This window comes from Colius striatus, chromosome 23 (assembly GCF_028858725.1).
Source record: "Colius striatus isolate bColStr4 chromosome 23, bColStr4.1.hap1, whole genome shotgun sequence".
Taxonomy (NCBI): domain Eukaryota; kingdom Metazoa; phylum Chordata; class Aves; order Coliiformes; family Coliidae; genus Colius; species Colius striatus.
In genome coordinates, this window is record NC_084781.1 from 709,908 (window position 1) to 737,583 (window position 27,676).

The window sequence follows — 27,676 nt, forward strand, 5'->3', positions numbered from 1 at the left end:
TGGTTTGTATAAGCCACTGGAGCTAAGACACCAGGACTGTTGTAGCCATTACAAGAGGTGCACAGCCTCCAAGATGCTCATTTAACATGTTTCTGCCTCCTTGATGGCTTTTACTTCTCACTAAGCTGCAAATGCAGTCCAGTCCATGTGACTGATTAGGCTGTGTAATACACTTCTTGCACATTTAGATTAGAAATGATTATGACTTACATAAAATAGCTGAACATAATTCTTATGGCCATCTATTCCCCCCCCCTTTCCAATTCAAGACAGCAAGTGAGAGGCATGGAGCAAGTCTAGAGCAAAGAAACAAAGGTATCAGGATCCATTTCTTGCCCTGTACCTTGTGTTAGGGCAGCTGAAGCTCAGGAAAGCAACTGTAGATGCAAGGGATTAAGGGCACAACCCCAGGGCACAGTGCATGAAGGGGCTGGAGGGAAATGAACAGCCTTTCCCCCACATGTATCTTGGTGCTGCCAACCCTGACAGAGGATTTTCATCCCATGGTGCTCTGTGGGACTGAGGGAAGGAAGTGCATGTCCTTTTAAAGTGACATAAGGCATCACACCTCACCTTAGGGAAAGGCTTAGCAGAGAAATGTATCAATCCACATATGGGGAAGATGACATTTCAGGGAGATACAGGCACTGCCTGGCCACAGAAGAGAGAGGGTTTAATGAACTTTAAATGTCTGACCTCAGGGGGACCCTTACACCTTCCTGCTCTCTAAGCCACCAACAGAAAATACCTGCTGTTGCAGGGTGCTTTCCCTCTTATGTCCCCCCAGAAAAAGCCACCCCAAGCCTCTCCTCACACACCTTCTCAGAGAGAATGGCCCCTGGAGCACTTTGAGCTTCCCTTGTCAGCCTTGCCAAACTCCTGGCAGCTGCCCCGAAGTTACAGCATGTGATAAGCTGGAAGGAACAGCAAGGTCTTGGGTAAATTTAGGGCTAGATTATAGCCCAGCTCACTGTGACTAACCTTCTGAAATGAAGGTCAGTGCTGGTTCTTAGGGATGTGATTTCCTTCCATTTATTTCTTGATGGGAAAGTGATGGAGAGTGTAATTCCTGCTCTACTACCACTCACAAGTTGCAAATGTCCTAGCCCAGGAAAAAAGGAAGACTCAGATAACTAAGTGCTGTGCCAAGAGAGGGAAAGAGGGCTTTCTAAGAGTCCTCACCAGCTCCTACTGTATGGGGAAAGGGGGGGGAGTTACCAGGCTATCATCAACACTTTGTGCATGGGAGATGTTGTGTGTCCTCACACAAGTGCTGGTATCCTCATAGTTATGGGAAGCAACTCTCAGCTGTGCTCACATCCACTCACAATGCCCTTCTTAAACCTTTTCCTTGCAACCAAAGCAACTCCAGCAACACTCACAACAGCCTGTGCTTTTGAGAGATTACAGAGGTGATTGCAGCAAACCCTCATGATCCTGTCAGGTAACCTGATGTGGGAAGCAACCCACAAGCCCCCCTCTCTACTACTACTACATGGTGTATCAAATCCAAGTGCTGTGGAAGGCAAACTCCTAAACAAATCCTGCTGAGAGCTTGTGGAAAACAGAGAGCTTTCCCCCAAGCTGCAGAAAAAAACCCACCCAGAAACCAAGCTCAGCCAATCCTAAAACCCCTCCACAACAGGCTCAGCAACAAAACACAAAGGATATACCCAATTGCAAGATACATCTTCACTCTGGCAGCCTGAAAGCAAGCCCTGATGTGAGGGATCTGCTGAAAATATCCCCCCCCTGCATCCAGAAACCCCCTGAGGACAGACAGCCATGAGGCAGCAAGCACCCCAACCACCACACCTCAGGACTGCAGAAACCAGAGAGACCACAAGACTTCTGTGGCAAAATACACAATATCCTTCCTCTAGAGCTTTGAGAAGGAGGATGCTTGCTATTTCCACACAGAATTTTGCAGCAGGGAGGGAGAGCTGTACCTGTCCTCCATGGCACAGGCCTCAGGCTTCCCAACTCAGCAGCCATCATGTCCCCTCACCACAGTGCCTCAGGTTTCCCAACTCAGCAGCCATCATGTCCCCTCACCATGGTGCCTCAGGCTTCCCAACTCAGCAGCCATCATGTCCCCTCACCCTGGTGCATCAGGCTTCCCAACTCAGCAGCCATCATGTCCCCTCACCACAGTGCCTCAGGTTTCCCAACTCAGCAGCCATCATGTCCCCTCACCATGGTGCCTCAGGCTTCCCAACTCAGCAGCCATCATGTCCCCTCACCATGGTGCCTCAGGCTTCCCAACTCAGCAGCCATTGTTTCCTCACCATGGTGCCTCAGGCTTCCCAACTCAGCAGCCATCATGTCACCTCACCATGGTGCCTCAGGGTTCCCAACTCAGCAGCCATTGTTTCCTCACCACAGTGCCTCAGGGTTCCCAACTCAGCAGCCATCATGTCTCCTCACCATGGTGCCTCAGGCTTCCCAACTCAGCAGCCATCATGTCCCCTCACCCTGGTGCATCAGGCTTCCCAACTCAGCAGCCATCATGTCCCCTCACCACAGTGCCTCAGGGTTCCCAACTCAGCAGCCATCATGTCACCTCACCATGGTGCCTCAGGGTTCCCAACTCAGCAGCCATCATGTCCCCTCACCACAGTGCCTCAGGCTTCCCAACTCAGCAGCCATCATGTCCCCTCACCACAGTGCCTCAGGCTTCCCAACTCAGCAGCCATTGTTTCCTCACCATGGTGCCTCAGGCTTCCCAACTCAGCAGCCATCATGTCACCTCACCATGGTGCCTCAGGGTTCCCAACTCAGCAGCCATTGTTTCCTCACCCTGGTGTCTCAGGCTTCCCAACTCAGCAGCCATCATGTCCCCTCACCACAGTGCCTCAGGCTTCCCAACTCAGCAGCCATCATGTCCCCTCACCATGGTACCTCAGGCTTCCCAACTCAGCAGCCATCATGTCCCCTCACCACAGTGCCTCAGGCTTCCCAACTCAGCAGCCATCATGTCCCTCACCATGGTACCTCAGGTTTCCCAACTCAGCAGCCATCATGTCCCCTCACCACAGTGCCTCAGGCTTCCCAACTCAGCAGCCATCATGTCCCCTCACCACAGTGCCTCAGGCTTCCCAACTCAGCAGCCATTGTTTCCTCACCATGGTGCCTCAGGCTTCCCAACTCAGCAGCCATCATGTCACCTCACCATGGTGCCTCAGGGTTCCCAACTCAGCAGCCATTGTTTCCTCACCCTGGTGTCTCAGGCTTCCCAACTCAGCAGCCATCATGTCCCCTCACCACAGTGCCTCAGGCTTCCCAACTCAGCAGCCATCATGTCCCCTCACCATGGTACCTCAGGCTTCCCAACTCAGCAGCCATCATGTCCCCTCACCACAGTGCCTCAGGCTTCCCAACTCAGCAGCCATCATGTCCCTCACCATGGTACCTCAGGTTTCCCAACTCAGCAGCCATTGTTTCCTCACCATGGTGCCTCCAGCTTTTCTCCTCACAAAAATATTCCCCCTCACCACAGCCCACCCCAACCCACTTCCTCCTTAACAGAGCAGAGCAGAATGGCTGGAGGAATTACCTCAAGAGCTCAATTAGCTGAGTGCTGACACCTAAGAAGCATCTCCCTGAGCACATTCCATCACCTTCTGCCTCTGGGGGCTAAAATCACCTCTGAGTAGCACCAACCACAAAAACACCTGAGGGGAAAAAAAAGCCCCAAGAACTGAGAATCAACAAATCCTCTCCCCTACAGCACAGGCAGCTGAAGGGATCCTGCTTTGAATGTCTCCTGCCATGCTGACATGCTCCCTGAGGAGACTCCCCACACGCCACCGCTCTCAGCCGAGACACACATTGGCTTCGCTTCCCTTCATGCTTGTATCGAAAGAAAGGGACAAATAAATGGAGATTTATGGGATGCCAGAAGAGCAGGTTGTTTTGTTAGTTTTGTATTGGTGTTTTTATCCCCCCCACTCACAGTTGCTGCTGAAGGCTGCAGATGGAAGGCTGAGAGCAGCTGGGGTTTCCTTGGGGAGATGTGTAGTAGCAGCAGGTTTGGAAGGGCAAGGATGCACATACACATCATTGCCATGGACAGGAGCCACTAAATTGCTATTTTCCCTGCTCTAGGTGTCCATCTTGTTTGTGATGTTCACCAGGACGTGGTACTGGATGTCCTTTCTCATGCTTGCTCTAGAAACACAAGGTCCAACCTGGTTTCCACCACCCGAGCAGCAAATAGCTTAGAAAATACTTCCCTACAGCTATGTTGTGGTGCAAGTGGTTGTGGCATTTGGGTGGCACAGGGGCACTGTGTGTTGGAAATCACAGGGATGTGGGAATTGCCAGTGGCCTCATGATGGGACCAGCTCCCACAGCATCTCCTGAGAACCCCTGACCATCACTATGCCTCCATCTTGTGTTTGGGAGATTCCTGCTGGCAGCTCTGCAACTTGCCACAGCATCCACCTTCCTGGTCCTAATTCAATCTGCAACCAGTTTGCCCACCAGTGTGGGTGTCTCCCCTCAAAGCCCTTTGTCAGGATCAGTGGTGGCACTGCAGGCTGATGCCAGCATTACCCCTGGGTGCCTCAGGGCCCTGTGGCATTAAGTTCTGGCTATGAGCGTGGCTTCAGGCAGCTGCAAAACAGATGAAGTGAGATCAGTTACCCAAGAGCTGCTCTGGCAGGTCTCAGCTCTTTGAGGGACTAAAAACTCTCACTTTATTTTCCCTGCTTTAGCTGTTTCATCTTTCTTGGACTTCTCTCTCTTGCTCTCATTTTTTAAGGCTGGCAATTTTCCCACAAACGTTTTAGCCTCATTTTTTTGGTGTTGTTGGGTTGTTTCTTTCTTTCTTATTTCCTCCCCCAGACAGTCTAAATTTAGCTGTCACTTTACACTCAGCTCAGTGTCTTTTGCCCATTGCTCTAGTGGCAAATCCAAAGCCTTGCTGGCGTGGACAGTGTGACACACTCCTGGGAACAAGGCCCCTTCTGCAAAGCAGAGGTCCTGTGCTTCTATGGGTCCAAGAGAGGGAAAGACCTCACCATGGTCTCTAGGCAAGTGGCTACCTTTGAGATCAGTCTCTAAACCACTCCTTCTCTTCCAGTAGACAGGTAACAACCACCTTTTCCCCAGGGTAGCTTCTCCTGGCTGTACAGAGCAAGAGCAGGGTTACACACCTCCTACTCGTGTTGCTGGTGTGCACATGTGACGTTGCCTGTATCATAGCAGGGTGGTACCTCTGTGAGCACACAAGCACACAGCATGTGCCCCATAGCCACACACACACAGGAATAGGTGTAATTCACAGCTGTAGCCCCTTTTTCAGTGCCTGCTTTCCTGTCTTGCTGGGAACCACAAGCCATTCCTGCATTACTGTGCTGTATTTTCCATGCTGCTTTTAAGCCAAGCCTCTCACATCCCACCCCCCACCCTCCCCAAATCATCTCCCTCTGTAGCTGCTCCTTTTTATGTCACCTCAGTGATGGGAGGCACCAGTTAACATTATCTCTCTCCTTCCAAGCATGCAAATGCCCAGAATGGAGCTGAAAACAAGTGACTTCTGACCAAAGCAACGTGATTAGGAAATGCAGATGTTTCTTCTTTCCTTTCTCCCTCAAGTACTAGTGATTGGAGTCAGGTCTGTGTCACCTCCACGGACTGGCTCCGGCAAGGAACTGCTTCTTTTAATGAAGTCTCATTGATTGATTGCTCCCTGCCCTTACAGGGATGCTGCTGTCACCCCAAACCTTCGCTTCCCAGCCTGAGGATTACTGCAGGAGGGTTCAGCCCACGCCAGCCTCGGGGCCTTGTCTCTCAGTTTCCTACCTCACAGCACAGATCTGCTGCCTGCACACGGTGACAAGTCTGAGGCGCCGTCAGCAGAGGAGCCGCCAGTCTCATCTGAATAACGGTGCTCAAGCTTAGATTTTAATTAAGCCCTTGTGGGTTCCTTGAAAGGTTGGAGATGACACAGCCTCCTCTGAAGCTGGCCTAGGGAGACATTCAGAGTCAGCACCAAAGCCTACCTCCTCTTCAAATGATCTCCAATTGGGGGCAGAGAGGGGGAGAAAAAGGGGATAAATTCTGAAGAGGAGCAAAAATGTTGGGTGGTTTTGTTTTCCTCTGGGTCTGGGTTGGCTCTAGGAGGGAGGAAAGCTGCTGCCAGGCTCAGCCCATGCGGGACATCAGTCTCCATCTCCAGCTGTCCTTTCAGGGTATCCCAGTGACGAGTGCCACGTTTCACCCTGAATTTACTGCTGTGGTCTCTGCAGATGCCAACAGGGAAATGCTCTCCCTTTGCATTTACACTGCTGGATCCACAGCCATCAAACACCCCAAATGAGAGACCTACAGCTACTGTCCAATAAGTCCTGATTTGCCCGTGCCCGTGGAAATCCTAACGCTTGCTGTTTTGCTTGCAGGGTTAGATGAGATGTATGGCTTCCCCTCCCCAATCCTGCCCTGCAATATTGGATTTTAGGACTGACTAGAAGGTTTCCATCAACCAGCACAAACACATTTTGTCAGAACTGTTCACAGTGGCTGCCCTTCGCCGGGGAAACGACCGAGGGAGGGAGAACGTTTCGTTCCCAGTTCAGTGGGATTCACAGCGCCGTGTGACTGGACCTTTGTTTCCTCCTTTCCCTTGGGTTGCAAAATCCCCCAAGCTTAAACATTTCTACCTGGATTACACTCACTTCTAAGAGAGAAACTCCTCCACCCCCAACTTGTTTTGAATTCGAACCTCACGGTGATGGAGGAATTGTTCTGAGGAGGGGTTGTGAGTAAGGAGAGTGCTTTTCCCCTGGTTCAAATGAGAGCCCCACCACTCCTACAGCCATTTAGAATAAACACAGGGGGAAAATGAGGAGAAACAGGTTTAAGGCCAGGAAAAGGAGCTATAAAACCCCTGTGGGGCTTAGCAGAGGGAAGGGGAGGCACAGCAAAGCCTGTAAGGTGATGCTAGTCATAGGGGAAGCCTCAAAGAAACACCTACAACCAAAACAACCACCCAGAACAGCCTTGACAAACATCTCAGGGGTAACGTGGAGCGGGAATTGACACCCAAACACCGTTTCCTAGAGCCACTTCTGCTGCAACAAAGCCCAAGAGCTCTCCTCTATCTCCCATTCTGAAGAGCTCTCTCGGCGTGACACGCGGGTTGGGTTCAAGCATTCTCGCTTCACTCCTTGGAGAGGGGCTCTGCTCATTTTGTGCTTTGACAGATCTTTAGGCATCTTTTTTTCCCCCCCTACTCTTTCCTAGTTCTTGTTTGCTTCCAGTTTAAGGAGCAGCAGCCCAGAGGATGCCTAAATCCTGTCAATATTTACACGTCTCCGCTCCAAGCAGCTAAAGAAGGGCCTGAGGTGCTTTCAACGAAAGAAACTACTTTCAGAGAAATAGAAATAAATAGCAAACATAACCTTTATGTTTTCCAAATTCTCCCTGCCAAAATAAAAAGAGCAAGCAGTGAAACAGCAAGAGAAGCTGAGCTCGTTTGGTGTCACGACTCCAGGAGCTGAGGCCTTTAGAGGAGCAATAAACACCACGGGACTGGCCCTCTGAGTATTGGCCTTGACTGTCCTTTGGGATCCTTCAAAGAGGATTTCTGGTTATCCTGGATAAAACTTGTTGCTTTTTCACAGTGGTTTCAGCTGGCAGAGGCCTTTCAGCCCATGGGGTGCAGCCTCTGTCCCAGCCCCATCAGCCACCAGCCCATTGCCCTCAGTGCAGCACCCACCCAGCTCTGAAACTCCTCCAGGGACGGTGACTCCAGCAGCTCCCTGGGCAGCCCCTTCCAATGCCTGACAGCCCTGGCAGCACAGAAATTCCTCACATCCAGCCTGAGCCTCCCCTGGTGCAAGTCCTTTCGCATCAGCCAGGACTGTGCTAAAACCTGTGCAGAGGGCACTGCTACCTATAAGCTGCTTTCCACATCTGGGGTCCTACCCCAGAGATGCCCAGACCCCTCTGCTTTTGTACACAGCTCACAGCAACTCTCTGCAAGCCTCAGAGCAGTTTCTTTTCCCTATTTTCTTCCCCTGCCAACGGACCAAATGCACCAAAGGAGGGCTCCTGCCTCGGGGGATCCCGCTCTTGAGATGGTTCCAGCAGGGAGCAGATGGCGATTGCACATGAGCATTTCAGGCATCGCTACCATTATGGATGGGCTCACCTCAAGAGAAACAGAGGAACTCATTTGTCCTACTATTCAAACCCATGTCTATATTCTCAGCTGACACAAGTCAGCATGCCCTTGTTGGCACCTACAAACCTACGAGGCTCTGCCTCAGCCCCGGGAAGGCGAGTGGTGCCGCACGCACGGAGGATCCCAAACACCGCCAGCGTTACCACGGCAACGCAGCAGCGGTGCTCTGTGCCACACTACAGTAAGGGTCTCATAGCACAGGAGCACAGAGTGGTGAGGGTTGGAAGGGCCCTGAAGAGATCATCCAGCCCAACCCTCTGCTACAGCAGGTTCCCCTGGCTCAGGGGGCACAGGAACGTGTCCAGATGGGGTTGGAAACCTCCTGAGAAGGAGCCTCCACACCCTCCCTGGGCAGCCTGGGCCAGGGCTCCCTCACCTCAGCACCAAAGGACTTGCTCCTTGTGTTTCAATGGAACTTTTAATGTTCCAGCTGATGTCCATCACCCCTGGAGACAACAGAAAAAAGTGCAACACTTTTTTTCCCATCCTTTTGACATCCCCTCTTAAAGTACTTGTGTTACTGAGCTCCCCCCTCAGTCTCCTCCAGACTGAGCAGCCCCAGGTCCCGCAGCCTTTCCTCACAAGGAAGATGCTCCAGTGCCCTGAGCATCTTGGCAGCCCTGCACTGGCCTCTCTGCAGCACTTCCCTGTCCCTCTGCAGCTGGGGAGCCCACAACTGGCCACAGGACTCCAGCTGAGGCCTCAGCAGCTGTGGCAGAGCAGAGCAAAGGGGAGCAGAAGCTCCCTGGCCCTGCTGCCCACACTCTGCTGGATGCCTCCAGGCTGCCGTTGGCTTCTTGCCCACGACCCCACGTTGCTGCTCAGGGGCAGTTTCTTCTCAGGCAGCACTGCCAGGTCCCTCTCCTGGAGCTGCTCTCCAGCAGGTCACCCCCAGCCTGTGCTGGCCCAGGGGGTTGTACTGGTGCAGGGGTTTGGTACTGGTGCAGAGGGCTTTGGTACTGGTGCAAGGGTTTCATACTGGTGCAGGGGTTTTGTACTGATGCAGGGGCTGTACTGGTGCAGGGGTTTGGTACTGGTGCAAGGTTTTCATACTGGTGCAGGGGTTTGGTAGTGGTGCAGGGGTTTGGTACTGGTGCAAGGGTTTCATACTGGTGCAGGGGTTTGGTACTGCTGCCTGCAGTCCTGTGTAGCTCTTGGGAAGATCTCAAGCCCTCAGAGGAAACGCAACCAGACCCCTCCTCTCACCTGAGGGGAAAGCTCTCGCCCACAACCTCCATGGACAACCCCCCCAACCTTTTACTGAGTATCAAGCCATTCCTTTGCCCATCTCCCTGTCTCATTTCCATGACCTTTCAAGCAGGGGAAGATTCAGGATGCATCCCCTTGTTGAACACCATCCATCTGTAAGCACCGGGGAGCCGTCGGTGAGCGCGGTGCCGTCCTGGCCCCCGTCACGGCGCAGCAGTTAGTGCAGGAGATGAAATATATATGGCTGCCTTCACCTAATCTACAACTCTATCAAACAGCTCTTAACCTTGCCTGAATGAATTCAATTTGGCTACTGGATGAGGATCCAATTCCTTGGGCTACAACAGGGAGGGGGAAAAAAAAACCACCCTCACATCACTTCCTAAAGCACCAATCCCGAGGGAAAAGCTGCTGAAAGGGAGCTCAGAAAGGTTTCCAGCCCGCTAATCCTGTGAGAGCTCACACAACACAAAGCTGGAATGATGAGGTCTGCTCGTCAAACACAGGCAAAGCCTGGGAAACATGGGCATAGCATTACAAGTACAGCTCGAGGGGGGGATTGCCAGTGAGGCTCAGGGGAGGTGTGGGAGAGCAAAGGGATGGGCAGAGGATGGAGGAATGGGAGGGTTTTGCTGTTTCCAGAAGTGGGTCTGTAAGGAGAGAGCCCCAGCCTGGTGTGAGCTCACGTGCAGAAGTGGAAGGCAGTGCCAGCTGCTGAGATATGAGGTGCTGATGGGTACTGGCAGCAATCTAAGGGTCTGTCCCAGGCCTGCTGCTGGGAAATGAATCACAGAATCATTTTTGTTGGAAAAGCCCTTGAAGCTGCTGCAGTCCCAGCCCTGCCCTCACCCTGCCCAGCCCAGCACTGACCCACGGCCTCAGCACCTCAGCTCCACGGCTTTGGGATCCCTCCTGGGCTGGGCACTGCCCCAGCTCCCTGGGCAGCCTGGCACAGGGCTGACACCCCTCTCAGGGAAACAGTTCTGCCTCCGCTCCAGCCTCAACCTCCCCTGGGGCAACTTGAGGTCGTTTCCCCTTGTCCTGTCATTCATTACTGGGGAGCTGAGCCCGACCCCCAGCTCCCCTCAGCCTCCTGTGTGGGAGCTGCAGAGAGTGCTGCTGGCTGCCCTCAGCCTCCTCTTCTCCAGGCTCAACACCCCCATTCCCTCAGCCCCTCCCCAGCCCCTTGTGCTCCAGCCCCTTCCCCAGCTCAGTGCCCAGCTCTGGCCACACTCCAGCCCAATATCCCACTGCCACCATCCCTCCTACCTGTCTTCATCACAGTTTTCACTCTCCACCCGCTTCTCCCTCCTCAGGAACATCCTCTCCATCTTCCCTTTTCCTCTGTTTTATCCCAGGAGATGACCTGGGCTGCAGGTAGCTCTGGAGAAGCCCCATCTCCACATCCCTCCCTCCTCTTTCCTGCAAGAGATGTTCCAGGAGATGACTTTCTTGCCAGCATCTCTGTCTCCCAGCCCAGGATCTCAGCCCTTGGCCAGCAGGTTTGATTTCCCCCGTGCAGACCGCCCCGTGCTATCGACTGCTGCTCACACTTAATTGAATTGTCTTGTCCTACACTTTGTTTAAGCTGAGGAGTGATGGCTCTCACTTGGGTATCCAGCTCCTGCTGCAATGAGGCTGGAGATGATCAGATCATCAAGGCTCTGGAACATCTTTCTTATGAGGGAAGGCTGCAGGACCTGGGGCTGTTCAGCCTGCAGAGGAGCAGGCTGAGGGGGGATTTCATTGACAGCTTTAAGTACCTAAAGGGTGGGTGTCAGGAGGATGGGGTGACACTTTTATCTGTGGTGTCCAGTGACAGGACAAGGGGTGATGGACATCAGCTGGAACACATATAGTTCCACCTAAACCTGAGGAGAAAGTCCTTTGGTGCTGAGGTGAGGGAGCCCTGGCCCAGGCTGCCCAGGGAGGGTGTGGAGGCTCCTTCTCTGGAGACATTCCAACCCAGCTGGATGAGTCCCTGTGTGCCCTGCTCTAGGTGCTGCTGCTCTGGCAGGGGGCTGCACTGGATGAGCTTTGCAGGTCCCTTCCAACCCTTGAGATTCTGTGATTCTGGGTTTAAGTCTGGAGCAGAGGAGACTGAGGGGGGAAGCTCATTAACATTTACAAATGTCTCACTGGTGGGTGTCAAGAGGTTGGGGCAGCACTTGTTTCTGTTGTATGCAGTGCCAGGACAAGGGGTGATGGGCACAAGCTGGAACACAAGAAGTTCCATTTAAACACAAGGAGCAAGTCCTTTGGTGCTGAGGTGAGGGAGCCCTGGCCCAGGCTGCCCAGGGAGCGTGTGGAGGCTCCTTCCATGGAGGTTTCCAACCCCCATGGACACGTTCCTGTGCCCTCTGAGGGGAACCTGCTGTAGCAGGGGATTGGACTGGATGAGCTCAGCAGATCCCATCCACCCCCCACCATTCCCTTATGATGTGATGACTCCCCTGGGCCACCCAACGCTGCTCTCCCTCCTGTGTGCACCCACCGTTTACCCCCCAGCCCTTTTCTCCTTGTCACCCTCTCCATGCAACACAGGATGGCTGATAAGGATGGGAATGAGGAGGCAGGGTGCAAGGAGCCGTGCACAGGCGGTGTGGGGAAGGAGAGGAGAAGGACGCGGGGAGAAGCGGCGCGAGGCGAGCAGAGCAAAGCCTCCGCAGCTTCATTCCAGCAGCGAGGGCTGCGGGCCGCTCCCTCCGTGCGGCTGGGCCGCTGCTGGGCTGCTGCTGGGCCTCTGCTGTGGCTAATGAGGCGTCTGCTCCGCCTGGCAGTCGGCATCTGCTGCCTCTCGCCTCCTCCTGCCGAGCTGGCGGCAGCCGCCGCGTGCCGCGATCAGCCTCCCGGCTGCTGCCACCTGCACGGCCCCGCGGGCACAGCCGGGCACCAGCGGCGTGGGGGGAAGGACAGAGGGGCCTCTTCACACTAAACTCCCCAAAGAGTGGCTTTGTAAAGTGGTGGTGAGTGCTTTTCCTGTGCTATGAGTGTGGGCAGCAGGGCCAGGGAGCTTCTGCTCCCCTTTGCTCTGCTCTGCCACAGCTGCTGAGGCCTCAGCTGGAGTCCTGTGGCCAGTTGTGGGCTCCCCAGCTGCAGAGGGACAGGGAAGTGCTGCAGAGAGGCCAGTGCAGGGCTGCCAAGATGCTCAGGGCACTGGAGCATCTTCCTTGTGAGGAAAGGCTGCGGGACCTGGGGCTGCTCAGTCTGGAGAAGAGGAGACTGAGGAGGAACCTCATCAAAGTACCTAAAGGGTGGATATCAGGAAGATGAAGTGACATCATGAGGGAGCCTGGCCCAGGCTGCTCAGGGAGGGTGTGGAGGCTCCTTCCTTGGAGGGCTTCAAGACCCTCCTGGACACGTTCCTGTGTGACCTGATCTAGGTGGGAGCTGCTTCTGCAGGGGGTTGGGCTGGATGAGCTCTAAAGGTCTCTTCCAACCCCCACCATGCTGTGATTCTGTGAATCAACCCCCTTGAAGCATCCCCTCCATTTCCAACCCATTTTTTTTCCTGTGCAAACCAAAAAGCTCTCTGCCATAAATCCAAAGCCAAAAGTAATTCTTGTAACCAAACTTCAGGTTCTGATCAGGGGGCTTTACAAATGCCTTTCCAAACCTCAAACCCTGGTAGGTTTACTCCCTGGCTGGCTGGGGCTGTTCAGTCTGGAGAAGAGGAGACTGAGGGGGGAGCTCATCAACATTTACAAGTATCTAAAGGGTGGGTGTCAAGAGCACGGGACAACAACATTTCTTCTGTTGCCCCCAGTGATGAGCACAAGCTGGAACACCAAAACTTCCACTTAAACACAAGGAGCAAGTCCTTTGGTGCTGAGGTGAGGGAGCCCTGGCCCAGGCTGCCCAGGGAGGGTGTGGAGGCTCCTTCTCAGGAGGTTCCCAACCCCACCTGGACACGTTCCTGTGCCCCCTGAGCCAGGGGAACCTGCTGTAGCAGGGGATCAGACTAGATGATCTCTGAAGATCTCATCCAACCCCCCCCAATTCTGTGTCTCTGTGACAAAGACAGGGAGCAGGAGCCTTTGTTCCAAAACATCCCCACATCCCATCTCTGACTGCTGGTGTTGAGCCATAAACCGTTGTGTTTGCAGCCTCTCCTTTCATGTACAACTCCCTGTTTACAACCCCTCGGAGCCAGCTGCCAGGCCTGGCATTCAAATCCACTTTTCCATCAAGGTGAGAGCCCAGGGCAGTGCAGGGGGAGCGGGAGGCAGCGCTGCAGGACGCTCTTCCAGCCAGGAGCTGGGGAAACATGCTGACCAGGACTGGCTTTACCAACTAGGACTGGCTTTACCAACCAGAACTGGCTTTAACAGCCGAGGTGAAACTTGGCAGCTCAGACGGACACCGAGCGAAAGCAAAACCCGAGACTGGAGCAACCTGGAGAGGAGGGGGAAATCTGGATTCAGATCTGCTGGGGACAGGGGGCTTTGTCCTGGGTGAAAAGGGCTCTTGAGAAGCAGGGGCTGTGCTTAGGGGCCCCTGTGGTGGAGGGTCAAGCAAGAAGACAGCAGGCTTTGCTCCTCTCAGAGCTGCTGGGAGCTGCTGTCCCCTGCTGAGCCACGGCTGCCTCCTGCTAAGGGCTGTAAATCACCCCAGGCTCCTCTCTGAAGACAAGATCTTAATGTCTCGATCACTATTGGTCACCAAAGACCCCTCTGAGCTTTTCTAATCACAGCCCTGCAAATCCACCATGGAAACCCAGCCCCAGGTAATTAAACTGCCAGTCGAAACTCAATGTTTCCACACTGTTAATTTCCTGCCCTGCTGTACGAGTCCGGAGGGAGCTGAGCTGTGGGACGTGGGGAGGAAACATCTCCCAGGGACTGGCCTTGTGCTACACAGCTCCAAAGGCACTTGGAGCAGCTTGTGTGAATGTCAGCACTGCTGTTGCTCTGGCTGTAATGAAAGCAGAGGTGTCTGAGCGACACCAGCGTGTCCTTAACGGTCACAGAGTGACTAATATAGGGCTGATGAGCAATGGGTGTAAAGCCCAACCTGGATTCCGCTCAAGGAATGCAAGATGCCTGGGCTTTTGCTTCCATGCTTTTACTGAGCCTCTTCACCACGGACAAGGAGCTATTTTCCTTGCCCTGCCTCAGTTTCCCCCCCCTACAAACCAGCCCATTGCCAACATCTGACTGCTCAGTGACGGCAAAGTCCTTTCCTAGGCACAGAGAAGGGTCAAAGGGCCACGAGGGCTGAACTTAATGCACTGCCCAAGCAGAACAGGGAGGGGAAGGTGAGGATAAAGCCCAGCAGCTCCCCACCAGCTCTGCCGTGCAGGGCTTTGCACAGCCCGACCCTCCCAGCAGCAACATCTCCCAGCAGCAACACTGACACAGCACACAGCCAGGCAGGAGCTGGAGCCTGGCTTTTGGATTTTAATCCAGCCCAACTCTTCCTCTTTGCCAGGATCCCACGCAGCATCTCCTCTTTGACCCGGACCCCATCTGGCTTCTCCTCCTTTCCCCCTCCCTCCTTCTCCTCCCTGGCTCTGCACCAACAATGAGCCTGGCTATTAACCCAACTCGCTAGTCTCTCAAATTGGGACTCTGCCGGGTAATGTCTTAAATGTGAGGGTCCTCCCTGGATATTTCCATATTTCAGAGGTTTAATGCATTGTGTTTAATGTACTCAATTTGGAAGCCAGCAGGCAATGCAATTTTCAGGTGCATGCAACGTGAATAATGAAAGTCTCTCCGTTCCCCAGCTCTCCATCCACCTGAGTCCCCAGGATCACGGATAGAGGAGGAGGAGGAAGAGAAGAGGGTTGTCCAAATGGAACCGAGGGGAGTATGGGCAGAAATGACTTGAGGGCAGAGGGGATGGATGTTGGTTGTCCCAGCCAGAGTGGAGAACAGGCTGTACCAGGCACACACTGAGGCGTTTCAGTGGCCTCAATAACGCCGGCGTCGCTTAATGAAAATAGTCTGTTCCACTTAATAAGTGCAGCGCGGTCTCCAGCCATCAATCTGCCTAACACAGGGGTTCCTGGCAGCCTGGGCAAGCTCAGCCCTCAGCCCAGTCAGCTAAAAAGCAGCCTGAAGGCAGAGAGACGGGCAGAGGAGAGCATCCTCCCCCTCCCCTCTGTCTCCAAATCAACCCCAGGCGTCTTATCCCCACGTGTGCCCTTGTGAGTGGGAAGGCTGGAGCCTTGCTATGGCAGGTACAGAGGGAGGAGGGAATGGCTGGCATCAGAGAAGCTCAGGCACAAGTTTGGGACCTCAGTGCTGCCTCACTCACAGCCCATTAACTTGGAACCTGCAGGAATCTGCTCTGAGGGTGAAAGCGAAGCCTCTTCCCCTGGTTTCCTTCCCCCCAGCACAGAATGAAGGTTAATTCAAGGCAGGTATTAAACCCACAGAGACTATTAACTCCATTGCAGGGGAATAAACATCTCAGGGCACATCATCTGCATGGGACACTCATCCTATGGGGAAAGAGGAAAATCCTCTCCCTGAGTACAGAGAGACATTCTGGGGTGCAGAAATAGCCAAAGACAAAGGACCTGGAACTGATGGAAGACCTGATCTAGGTGGGAGCTGCTTCTGCAGGGGGTTGGATGAGCTCTAAAAGTCCCTTCCAACCCCCACCATGCTGTGATTCTATGAAGAGGAGTTAAGGTGGGAAACAACCTCCCTAACCCAACAGGATCAGAGCCAGTAACTGGGACTGCAGGCACTAAATGTCAGTGACAACATGGTTAATTGAGGCTCCTTCTCTGGAGACATCCCAACCCAGCTGGATGAGTCCCTGTGTGCCCTGCTCTAGGTGCTGCTGCTCTGGCAGGGGGCTGCACTGGATGAGCTTTGCAGGTCCCTTCCAAGCTTTGAGGTTCTGTCATTCTGTGAGTGTGGTGGTGTGGGATTTCTTGGAGGGCTTCAAACCCCACCTGGACACGTTCCTGTGTGACCTGATGTAGGTGGGAGCTGCTTCTGCAGGGGGGTTGGACTGGACGAGCTCTGAAGGTCTCTTCCAACGCCCACCATTCTATGGTTTGCCTTGGCCATGTGATTGGGGTCCTCCAGAAAGCAAAGCTGAGGGGAAACTGAAACTATTGAGCTAAAAAAGGAGAGTGATGGTCCAACCTCCCCCAGAACTCGCTGGGTTACCACGAGGGAACTTGGAATGTGCTTCAGCAATTACATCCCTCACAAGATCTGAAGTGGTGGAGAGGGGAATGACAACGCCAGCGTTAATGCACGGCCTCTTCCTGGCGAGGGTAAGTCATTAGGCAGAGGCACAGAGAAGATGCACAGGCAGGAGCAGATGGAAAAAGAGCTACAGCAAGAGTTGAAAGGGAGGCTTGCAATAAAAACCAGAGGGGATGGGAGGGGGGAGATAAAAAGCTGCACATTTTTAAGTGGCTTATGGCAGCAAAGGGAAAGGGAGAGTCACTCTGTGCCGTGCAGGAAAAGGCTGTTCAACCACAAAGAGGGGGATGGATGGATGGATGGATGGATGGATGGATGGATGGTGGGCAAGAGGAGGTGAGGTGGCAGGGCAAGCACGTTGTGGATGTGCCTCACTGTATCATTTCGCTTGCTGAGGCTCCCTGGCTCTGTCTCACGGACTTCTCCAGGCTCTTTCTCCACCTCACGGACAGATCGGTGCCTCTGCCAGGTGCCACATCCTACCTCTGGCAGATGGGCAGCAGAATGTAAAGGGGGATAAATCTCAGCCCAGCAGTAAAAGTCCAGGAGGATGCAGCAGGTTTGCTGGCAGGAGTCTCAGATCAGTGCAGTCGAACCCGCCAATGCCATTTCCATGGTACCCTGTGAGGACACCTGGTGGATTTTCATCCAGGACTAGCAAAAAGCGAGCCAATCAGACCTTTACAAGCACATGGGGTCTTTTTATTCTCTCCTCCCCCCCTCTTTTTTCCTCTCCTCACCCCAAACTATAAGCATGTCTTCCTCCAGGCTCTTAGCTACCAGCCCACAGGTGGGCTCATTAAAATCAGCTTTCTTCTCTGTGCAGCTCTTTGCACCTCTGCCTGGTGATGAGAAGGAGCCCAGGGACCTGCCAAGAGCTCACTGGGTTGCTTTTCCTCCCGTTCCCAGCTGGAATGAGCCTTGATCTGGAGCACAGCCCTGCACACACAGCCAAAACAACCACATCGAGTCGTCCCCGGTGGCACCTGAGCCTGCTCCAAAGGGAAGGGACATACCCTCTGCCCTCAGGCCTTCAGGGATGGGACTGGGGAGGGGAGGTGACAAAACCTCCTCCCATTGAATGTTTTCCATCAGGAGAGACAGATCTGTGAGCTCACAGCCAAATGCCAGGATCCAGGCTCTGTATCTTCCCTTTAATGATTTAGGGACTCAGTCTCAGGTATCCCCTTCCCTGGCTGCCCTGGAGGAGCTGTAAACATGACAGTTTCCCACAGAGCAGCTGTGGGCACCCTTTGGAAGAGCAACAAAAGAGCAGATGCCAGAATTCCTTTTCTTCTTTCCCTCCTTGCTACAGCAGCAGAGATTTGTCACTCATGATGGTCACTCTGCAACCTGCACCCTTCCAGGACCCTCAGCCACGGGATGCTCACCAGGGCTTTTAGCTATCTTCACATATTTCATTGAATCATTTGGGTTGGAAAAGCCCTTGAAGCTCCTGGAGTCCAAGCCCTGACTTCACTCATCCAACCCCAGCACTACCCCATGGGCCCCAGAACCCATCCCTGTGCAACTCCACTGGCCACAGGCCTCCAACTCGACTCTGTGCCATTGCTCACCCCCCTCTGGGCTCTGTCATTCAGCAGCTCTCCATCCACCTCACTGTCCACTCATCCCAGCCACACTGCCTGAGCTTTCTGATGAGGATGTTGTGGCAGACAGTGTCCAAAGCCTTGCTGAAGCCAAGGCAGATGGTATCTGCTGCTCTTCCCTCATCTCATCTCATGCCAGCCAGTCACCAGTCACCATAGACCATAGAGTCTATCAGGTTGATCAAGGAGGATTTCCCCTTGGTGAATCCTGATAACCACCTTTTCCTTCATGAGATGACATCCAGGATGACCAGCCTGTAGTTTCCTGGGTCCTCCTCCTTGCCCTCTTTGAAGCCTGGAGTGACATTGGCCTTGCTCCATTTCTCAGGCACCTCACCTCTGCTCTGTGATCATTCAAAAATGATGCCCAGCCCAGCACTGACCCCTCAGCACCTCAGCCCAGGGCTTTGGGATCCCTCCAGGGCTGGGCACTCCCCCAGCTCCCTGGGCAGCCTGGCACAGGGCTGACACCCCTCTCAGGGAAACAGTTCTGCTTCAGCTCCAACATCAACCTCCCCTGGGGCAACTTGAGCCTGTTCCCTCTCATCATTCATTGCTGGGGAGAAGAACCCCGACCCCCATCTCACCACAACCTCCTTTGATGGGCCATTAAAACACTCAGCTAAACAGACTCCCTCATTGTTACTGGATTTATTTTTGGTGCTGTTCCATGCCAGAGAACCTTAAATTTCCCCCCATTTGTTCCAGCATATCATTATTTCCTTGCAATCACTGCCTATCACACAGCCAAACGCTGCAAAGGAACAAACCTTCTCCCCCCCCAACACAGCCCTGAGAGGTTCTCATCCGTTATTTGATGGAATAATGTGCCATAGCAAAGCAGGACCATTTTCCCCTTCCAAACCAGGCATTTATTAAAATGGAAAGCAGCCTGATCATTTGGGGAGCTGGAAAATAAAAATAATATTATGGTCTTTTTGCAGGGAAATATTGCATATTTATTATGGATGACTCCCCTGGAATATTAATTCAAGCCTTTATATATTTATTTCCCTTCCCTGCCAGCCAGGGAGTAAACCTACCAGGGTTTGAGGTTTGGAAAGGCATTTGTAAAGCCCCCTGATCAGAACCTGAAGTTTGGTTACAAGAATTACTTTTGGCTTTGGATTTATGGCAGAGAGTTTTTTGGTTTGCACAGGAAAAAAAATGGGTTGGAAATGGAGGGGATGCTTAAAGGGGGTTGATTCACAGAATCCCAGCATGGTGGGGGTTGGAAGAGACATTTAGAGCTCATCCAGCCCAACCCCCTGCAGAAGCAGCTCCCATCTAGATCAGGTCACACAGGAACGTGTCCAGGTGGGTCTTGAAGAGCTCCAAGGAAGGAGCCTCCACACCCTCCCTGGGCAGCCTGAGCCAGGGCTCCCTCATGATGTCACTTCATCTTCCTGATATCCATCCACCCTTTAGGTACTTTGATGAGGTTCCTCCTCAGTCTCCTCTCTCCAGACTGACCAGCCCCAGGTCCTGCAGCCTTTCCTCACAAGGAAGATGCTCCAGTGCCCTGAGCATCTTGGCAGCCCTGCACTGGCCTCTCTGCAGCACTTCCCTGTCCCTCTGCAGCTGGGGAGCCCACAACTGGCCACAGGACTCCAGCTGAGGCCTCAGCAGCTGTGGCAGAGCAGAGCAAAGGGGAGCAGAAGCTCCCTGGCCCTGCTGCCCACACTCTGCTGGATGCCCCCAGGCTGCCGTTGGCTTCTCGCCCACGAGCCCACGTTGCTGCTCAGGGGCAGTTTCTTCTCAGGCAGCACTGCCAGGTCCCTCTCCTGGAGCTGCTCTCCAGCAGGTCACCCCCAGCCTGTGCTGGCCCAGGGGGTTGTTCCTCCCCAGCTGCAGGACTCTGCCCTTGCCCTGGTTGAACCTCAGCAGCTCCCTCTGTGCCCAGTTCTCAAGCTGGTCAAGATCTCGCTGAGTTGCTCAGAGAAAAGAGGAAATGATGGGAATTCAAGCCATGGGCAAGGGCTGTTCAGGTCCAGACTCTGAGCAGCACCATCTTAGCTGAAGAATTACATTTTAAGTGACTTTAGGAGCTTTGAGCATCCATCCCTCTTTGACTCTGGGAAGGAGAGAGATGCATTTCTCAGTCCAAGCATTCAAAGACACCCATGAGATCTGCTTAAAATACAAGATCATGGGCACTTTCAAAACAAGTACATTTTAGTGTGTTCTTTTTGTTTCCCTTCTGAGCTTTTAAGGGGTTGTATTTTCAGGAGACTGAAACTTTCCAAGATGATGCTCATCTCTCTTATTTACACAGCCCTGGAGATGTTCAGATCATGGTAGGAATGGGGTGATGGGGCTTTTCCCGATGGGGAAAGGTGGGTTTGCTGTTGGGATGATGCAGGTTGACTCCATCTCCTTGAGCTGTGACCCTTTGGAGACAGACCAAAACATCATCCCAGATGCCTCATGCTGCAGAGGGCATCTTGTCCCATCCAGAGAAACAAACTCTTTTTAGTGGCACAGACACTGCCAAGCTGAAGCTCAAGGCCAATGGGATGAGGCTGAACAAGGCCAAGGGCCGGGTCCTGCCCTTGGGCCTCACCAACTCCAGGTAAAACCTGGGAGGTTGTGGCTGAGGCGAGTGTCAGTCTCTTCTCCCAAGCTACAAGGACAAAAGGAAACAGCCTCAAGCTGCCCCAGGGGAGGTTGAGGCTGGAGCTGAGGCAGAACTGTTTCCCTGAGAGGGGTGTCAGCCCTGTGCCAGGCTGCCCAGGGAGCTGGGGCAGTGCCCAGCCCTGGAGGGATCCCAAAGCCGTGGGGCTGAGGTGCTGAGGGGTCAGTGCTGGGCTGGGCAGGGTGAGGGCAGGGCTGGGACTGCAGCAGCTTTAAGCTCTTTTCCAACCATAATGACTCTGTGACTCTATGAAAGGAAAGGAGATGTTCAAAGGCAAAGCCCCACTCCTGCTGTACGTCCCCCCTGCCAAGGAGGGTTTCACATGGCTTCCCACATTCAGCCCTGTGGCAACAAGGAGTTGATAAAGCTCATGAGAGCTCCACTGAGGCGTTTGCTGCTGTGGACAGAGAGCTTTAGGCTCAGGGCTGGTGTCAGCACTGATGGATAGGGGCAGGGAAGTGATTTTGGGCACCTCCTCCCTGCACTTAACACACCTCCATCCCAATTAGCTTGAGGGTTGGGTTTCATTCAGCAGCACAGGGGAGATTGAGAAGAAAGGACAGACTATGAAATCCAAGCAGTTCATTTTAACACAATGCACCATAAGTTGAAGGGGGTGTGTGGGGTGGGTGGGGGAAGGGAAGAGGAAGAACAGCCACTCCTTTCATTCCAGTGATTTTGATAGCTAAAGAGAAAGCCAGGCAGAAAAGTGCTTCTATTTCCTAAACCACCCATATAATATCTTGCAATTAGGGTCCAAGCACATGAAAGATCATTATTAAAATGGAGACCCTCCAGGAGCTTCCCTGAGTGTTTGCTTTCCACTGCAATGGGGAAGATTGCTGGGGATAACACCATCCTGAGTGTTCAAAGACTCAAGAGTGTGCTGAGTGGGGAATGAAGGGGGGAAAAAAAACCCCAAACTAATGGTAAATGATATCTTAAAAGCAGGGAAAAAATGGATCTGTGCAGGAAATAATATGGTATAAAGGAGAAATTGCTTAAATGACTCTGTTTCTGTGCTTCTGTCTCTAGAAAAAACCCTCATCGTGGTTGAATCCTTAATGGGGGAAGAGTTTGGGATCTTCTTTCTTTTAGCAACCCCATAAAACCTGCAGAAATATCTTAGTTATTTACCAAGTGATTAAACCACAGCCATTTATTACTGTTTCACTAGAACATTGTTTCCCCTGGTTTTTCTTCCGGGCTTTATTGCCTCCAATATAACACCTTCTCCCCTCCCCTTCTTCCCCTCCCCCCTCAATAATCCCCATTGCTCTGACTCTGTTGCCTTATATTTTTAGATTTTCTTTTAGTGTTTTGCATAAAATCCCCACTCTAATGGGCTTTATAAAATGAGATGTATTGTCATGGAGCCAAGCCCTTATGAAGATAATTATCTTGTCCATTTGTGTTTTCATTATGTTGAGAAATACTTTCCTGTCTCCCTCCCCTACCACCCCACCCAAACATTTTATTTCCTAGCCCAAAATCATAATAATTTCATTTAAAAAGACCCATTGGCAGCAAGAGAAGGAAAAAGCCCAAGATACCACCTATCCTCTGCTTGGCTTTGATGGGAGATGGGCCTGGGGTGGAGACACAGGGAAAGGGGATACTTGTAGGATGGGGAGGAGAGTGTGGTTGGACCAAGGACAAGGTGATTGTCACAGAATCATTTGGGTTGGAAAAGCCTGGAGTCTCAGCCCTGCCCTCACCCTGCCCAGCCCAGCACTGACCCACAGCCCTCAGCACCTCAGCCCCACGGCTTTGGGATCCCTCCAGGGCTGGGCACTGCCCCAGCTCCCTGGGCAGCCTGGCACAGGGCTGACACCCCTCTCAGGGAAACAGTTCTGCCTCAGCTCCAACCTCAACCTCCCCTGGGGCAACTTGAGGCCTTTTTCTCTTGATGGAGGAGAGCTGACACTGAAGCCAAGGGAAACATTTCAATCAGTGATGGACAAATCCTGCACGAAGAGCAGAAGGTGTAGAGCAACTCAAGCAGATCCAGCAAGGACACAGCAGGTGCAAAGCACCAAACACCACCTTGTATTGTGAAGGAGCAATCCAGAAGATCAGGAGAATCCATGGGAGATCCCTGAGATCCACACAACCAGATGGGCAGAGCTTGGGGTAAAGCATGGGACCTGCTCTCCAGGAGAAACCTCCTCCTCCTTGGCTCTTCTGTAATGTGGATCCAAGAGATGTTTTAACCACTAATTTCATCTTCAAACCACTGAGTCTGTGTTTTCTGGTCTCTTTTGGGGTCTTTCCTTCCATATAAACACAGATGACACTGAAGCAGGTCCCTTTTTGCTTTGAGTACACCCTTCCAGGGGGTTCTCATGGCTGTGGAGAGCCAACAACTAAAGGCATGAAGACATACCAAGTGCTACAACATTAGAGAGACTTGTTCTTGGAGAGGCTTCACTTGTGACTCACGAGCACCTGGGTCTTTCTTTTGCCTTTTCCCTGAAGCCCCTTGAACAGAACTGGGAATATCTGTTCAAGACAAGGAGCTGGAGCTGGGCAGAGCCATTGTGTACGTGGTACGTGGGGGTGGTGGCTCTGCCCTTGAGTGGAATTAGACCTGGGCATCCATTTCTAGGTTCCTATCAAACTAGGATTGTTATTTCCACTTGAGGTACACTGGGAGCTCTTTGCAGAGCAATGACAATTCCAGTACAACAACAGTTACACCATTCCCCTGCCTAACTGGGCCCAGGGGTACAGTTTGTGCTGTGCTGGGAAATAACTTCTGTGGATTCAGAAGCACATTGCTACCAGGAGTCAAGGAGAGAAATACAGCATTGGGACCAGGCACAGGGCTTCAGAGCTGCACCATAAAAAGGGACAGATCCTTCCTCCATGTACTTGGGTGCAGATACACCAGAGAGGGAGATGTTTCTGGTGTAAAGCCTGGAACAGCCTGGTTTGCTGTGTCAAAGGGGCTGCGTGTCCAGGGCCAAGCCTGTGGCTTCCCCCATAGAGAAACAACTGCAGGGGTTTGTTAAGTCACCTGAAAAGCTTTCCCAGTCCCATTAGCTCAAGGAGGTGGTGAGTGAAGGGGTGACCCACCCAAAACCACGCAGCATGGAGCAGCCAGAGGTCTCCTGACCCAGCTCTTCATGGCCTGTAGGGTGAGGGGAGGGCTTGGACTCTTTAAGCTCTTTCCCAAACAAAATGATTTGATGATTCTATGACCTAAATGAGATCCCCTTGCCTAGGTGATGGCAGAATCACCCTATGAGCCAGTTTCCTGGCTTTGTCCTTCCTTCAGGAAAGACAGGAGGTGGAAACCTGATGTCAGAGTTTGCTCCCAGGCAGGGAAGGTCCCTCTGGACCAGCCTGGAGACAACAGCCACAGCCCTCGAACAAGCCAGACCCTGACGAGGTCCCTGGCGCCGGCTCCTCGCTGGATAACCACATGCTTCCCTTTAATTGGAAGTGTCATGCCTGCCCCCCTCCCCCTGCCCCTGCCTCTGTGAGTGATGCTGCCCACTCAGCTCTGCTTCAGCTGTGTCCTGCCATGGTACATCACAACCACGTTCACACATTCTGTCGGGGCCGTAACGTGCTTCCAGCAGCTGCCGCTGGGACCCACCGAGGGCCCGGGGCCCAGGCACCAGATGGAAGGCTTTACACAAGGGGAAGAGGGCAGAGCCTTAGTCCTAAATTCAGGATGGCACACTGAGGGTGGCTTTGACCCCTGTGGCAACCTGGTGCTGGGTTAGAAGAGGAAAATGAGTTGCCACAGCTTGTCCTTGCGATGAGAGGAACTGGCATCCCAGGCTCCTTTGGCAGATGGGCTCCAGGGCAACAGGCTCTCAGAATCACACAGTCACACAAGCTCAAGGGTTGGGAGGGACCTGGAAGCTCATCCAGTGCAACCCCCTGCCAGAGCAGCACCACCTAGAGTAGGGCACTACTAGTAGTTGCATTCATCCAATGCAACCCCCTCCTAGAGCAGGGCACACAGGGACTCATCCAGCTGGGTTGGAATGTCTCCAGAGGAGCCTCCACAGCCCATCTGGGCAGCCCCTGCCACTGCTCCCTCACCTCAACAGAGAACAAGTTTCCCCTGGTGTTGCTTTGGAACCTCTTCTGTTCCAGCTTGTTGCCCCTTGTCCTGTCCTTGGCCATCCCTGAGCACAGCCTGGCTCCAGCCTCCTCACACCCACCCTTGATGGACTTGTAACCATGACTGAGCTCAGCCCTCAGGCTCCTCTTCTCCAAGCTGCAGAGCTCTGCCAACACAAGGGCCCCCAGCAGCCCTGAGAAAGGGAGGGAGAAAGCTTCTCCCAGATGGGAAGTGGAATGTGGCTCAAGGTCACTCACTGCCTCAGAGGCTCTGTGTTTTCAGTCCCCTTTTCCTGCATCCACCAACCCAACTTGTGCACCCTGACTCCTGCCGCTCCGGTAATTATTAGGCAAGACAGCTTGGCAAGTGTGAGCATCCAGCCCCAGGTGTCCTGGCCTCTCAGCTCTTCCTGGGATTAAACATTTAAGGCTGCTGAAGACAGTGGCTGCACTGCACGCAGCCCCCTGCTCCAGCTGCCAGCCCCAACCCCTCCTCAGCCCAGCATCACAGCCAGACCCCTTGCAAAAAGCAACCAACAAAGGGCAAATGAGGGATTTGGTTTTACCCACATTGTCAGGCTCTTTTTTATTCTGGATCCTAAAGTGTTATGTGGTTTCCTTGGGGTGGAAGCAGCACGTTTCTGTGCAGCCCAATTTGGAAGGGATCATTAGCACGTTAATTGAATCTAAGGCAGGGATCATTGGCTGTGAAAAGGTCCCGTGGCACTTCTGATAAAAGGAAGGTTTGGGGACCTTGGCACTGGCCAAACCTCCCTTTGCTGCAGCTTGCAGGGATCAGCTGCAGGACTCCTTCCAACAGCAGGAGCCTGGACAGGGATATTTGCTACAAGATGCTTCTGGGCTCAGCCAAAACTAAGCAGCCCCAAACCTCCACTGGAATTCTTGCCTTCCATGGGGGTCACAGCAGCGTCTGATGGGAGCTGCAGTCCCCAGCATGCTGTGGTAAGAGTCAGGAAGCCAAATTAGCTCATGATCATGATCACACCCCTTTATGCTTTACTTTTGTGCCACATGCGAGCTCAGAAGCAACAGTTTGCACGGGCCGTTGGGCAGCTTGGCAGCAAAACCAAAGGGAGACTATCACTGGGCTTTGGATGCTTTTCCCCAGCCCAAGACAATGATTTCTGCTTCTTTGGTTTGATGGGCTGAAGAATGAGGTTGAACAAGGCCAAGGGCTGGGTCCTGCCCTGGGGCCTCCCCAAGCCCAGGCACAGCCACAGGCTGGGGCAGAGGGGCTGGAAACTGCTGCAGGGAAAGGGCCTGGGGGGGCTGGATGAGAGGTTAATGTGAGGCAGCTGGGGAAGGGGCTGGAGAACAAGGGGCTGGGGAGGGGCTGAGGGAATGGGGGTGTTGAGCCTGGAGAAGAGGAGGCTGAGGGCAGCCAGCAGCACTCTCTGCAGCTCCCTGACAGGAGGCTGAGGGGAGGAGGGGCGGCCATCTTTGCTCCCAGGTCACAAGCCACAGGGCGAGAGAAAAAGGCCTCAAGTTGCCCCAGGGGAGGTTGAGGCTGGAGCTGAGGCAGAACTGTTTCCCTGAGAGGGGTGTCAGCCCTGTGCCAGGCTGCCCAGGGAGCTGGGGCAGTGCCCAGCCCTGGAGGGATCCCAAAGCCGTGGGGCTGAGGTGTGAGGCCGTGGGTCAGTGCTGGGCTGGGCAGGGTGACAGGAGGACTTGGATTTGATGACCTTCAAGCTCTCTTCCAGCCTCAACGACTCTGTGTTTCTTCCTCCTGCTGCTGGCCTGCTGAGGAGCTGCCATGGTGCTGCTTCGCCACGCTGTGAGCCCGACCCACAAACGGGGCTTCTCCCGTCAAACACAAGCCCTGAGCCCGTGGAATTTGTCTCTCTTTGATAACGAGCCTTTAAAGGGTGAAGCCTAACGATGGGATCCAGAAACAAGCTGCAACTGAAGGCGGGATGAGCCTCTTTAATTAAAACTCTGATGCCTTTTTATCTGTTTCCCCTCTCCCTCGGCCTTCCCCCGCCGACGGAGGGGATTTCTCACCGTGAGGCCTGTTGCTGTACAAAAAGCCCAGCTTTAATATTCTCTTTGATTAAGTGGGATTTTGTTCTTCCTCCTCTTCTGGTGGGCGCTGCTGTCGTACTTTTTTGGTGAAGATTGAAAGGAGGAAGGGCCCTTGTCAGTGCTCAGGCACTCGAGTACTTGCAGAGAGGAAAGCAAGCACCAGGCCAGCCGTGCTCGGGGGAAGATGAAAGCACCAGGGTGGCCACATGCCTTTGCACATCCAGATGCCCCTTTTTTCCCCCCTCATCCTCAGACACCGAGGCAAATCTGGTGGTACAAAGGGTTAAGCAGTGAAAAGGACTAGATAAGGCCCATTTGAAGGCCTGTCCATTCCCCAGTTGAAGCGATGATGAGACACTCTAATTTGATTGATTTTTACTGAATCCCTGACACTTCTCATTTGCAGTTCCCCTCCTTTTAATTAGCTGATGCTTGTAGCTATCATATTCGATTCTCATTAGTTAATTAAATAAGGTTCTCCACCTTTAGGCAGTGCTGGGAGATGGTGGAAGTGACAGGCTGATTGGCTGGGAAGAGGAACATCTCTCTGCTTCTTCCTCCTCCTTGGGTTTTCTCTTGGGTTGCTCAATCCCTTACCCTTCTTGTCAATACAAATAACCAGAGATTGAAAGGGAATGGAGCCTGATCTCTCCTGTCAGCCCTCAGAAGGGTTCCATCTGCTCTGGGCAAGCTGTATTTAGGAGCTGGGCTCAAGCTTTGCATCCACACCAGTGGG

At 53.2% G+C, this 27,676-nt stretch overlaps 1 protein-coding gene across 1 annotated transcript in view; it reads right to left on the reverse strand.

The window, feature by feature from the left end:
* The window catches only part of KIRREL3 (kirre like nephrin family adhesion molecule 3), a 176,305-nt gene extending 165,574 nt beyond the window's left edge, over positions 1-10,731 (reverse strand). The window contains 1 exon segment of the mRNA XM_062013903.1: positions 10,670-10,731. Within this exon segment, the coding sequence (XP_061869887.1) occupies positions 10,670-10,731 (62 nt within the window).
* Positions 10,732-27,676: the final 16,945 nt, after the last annotated feature.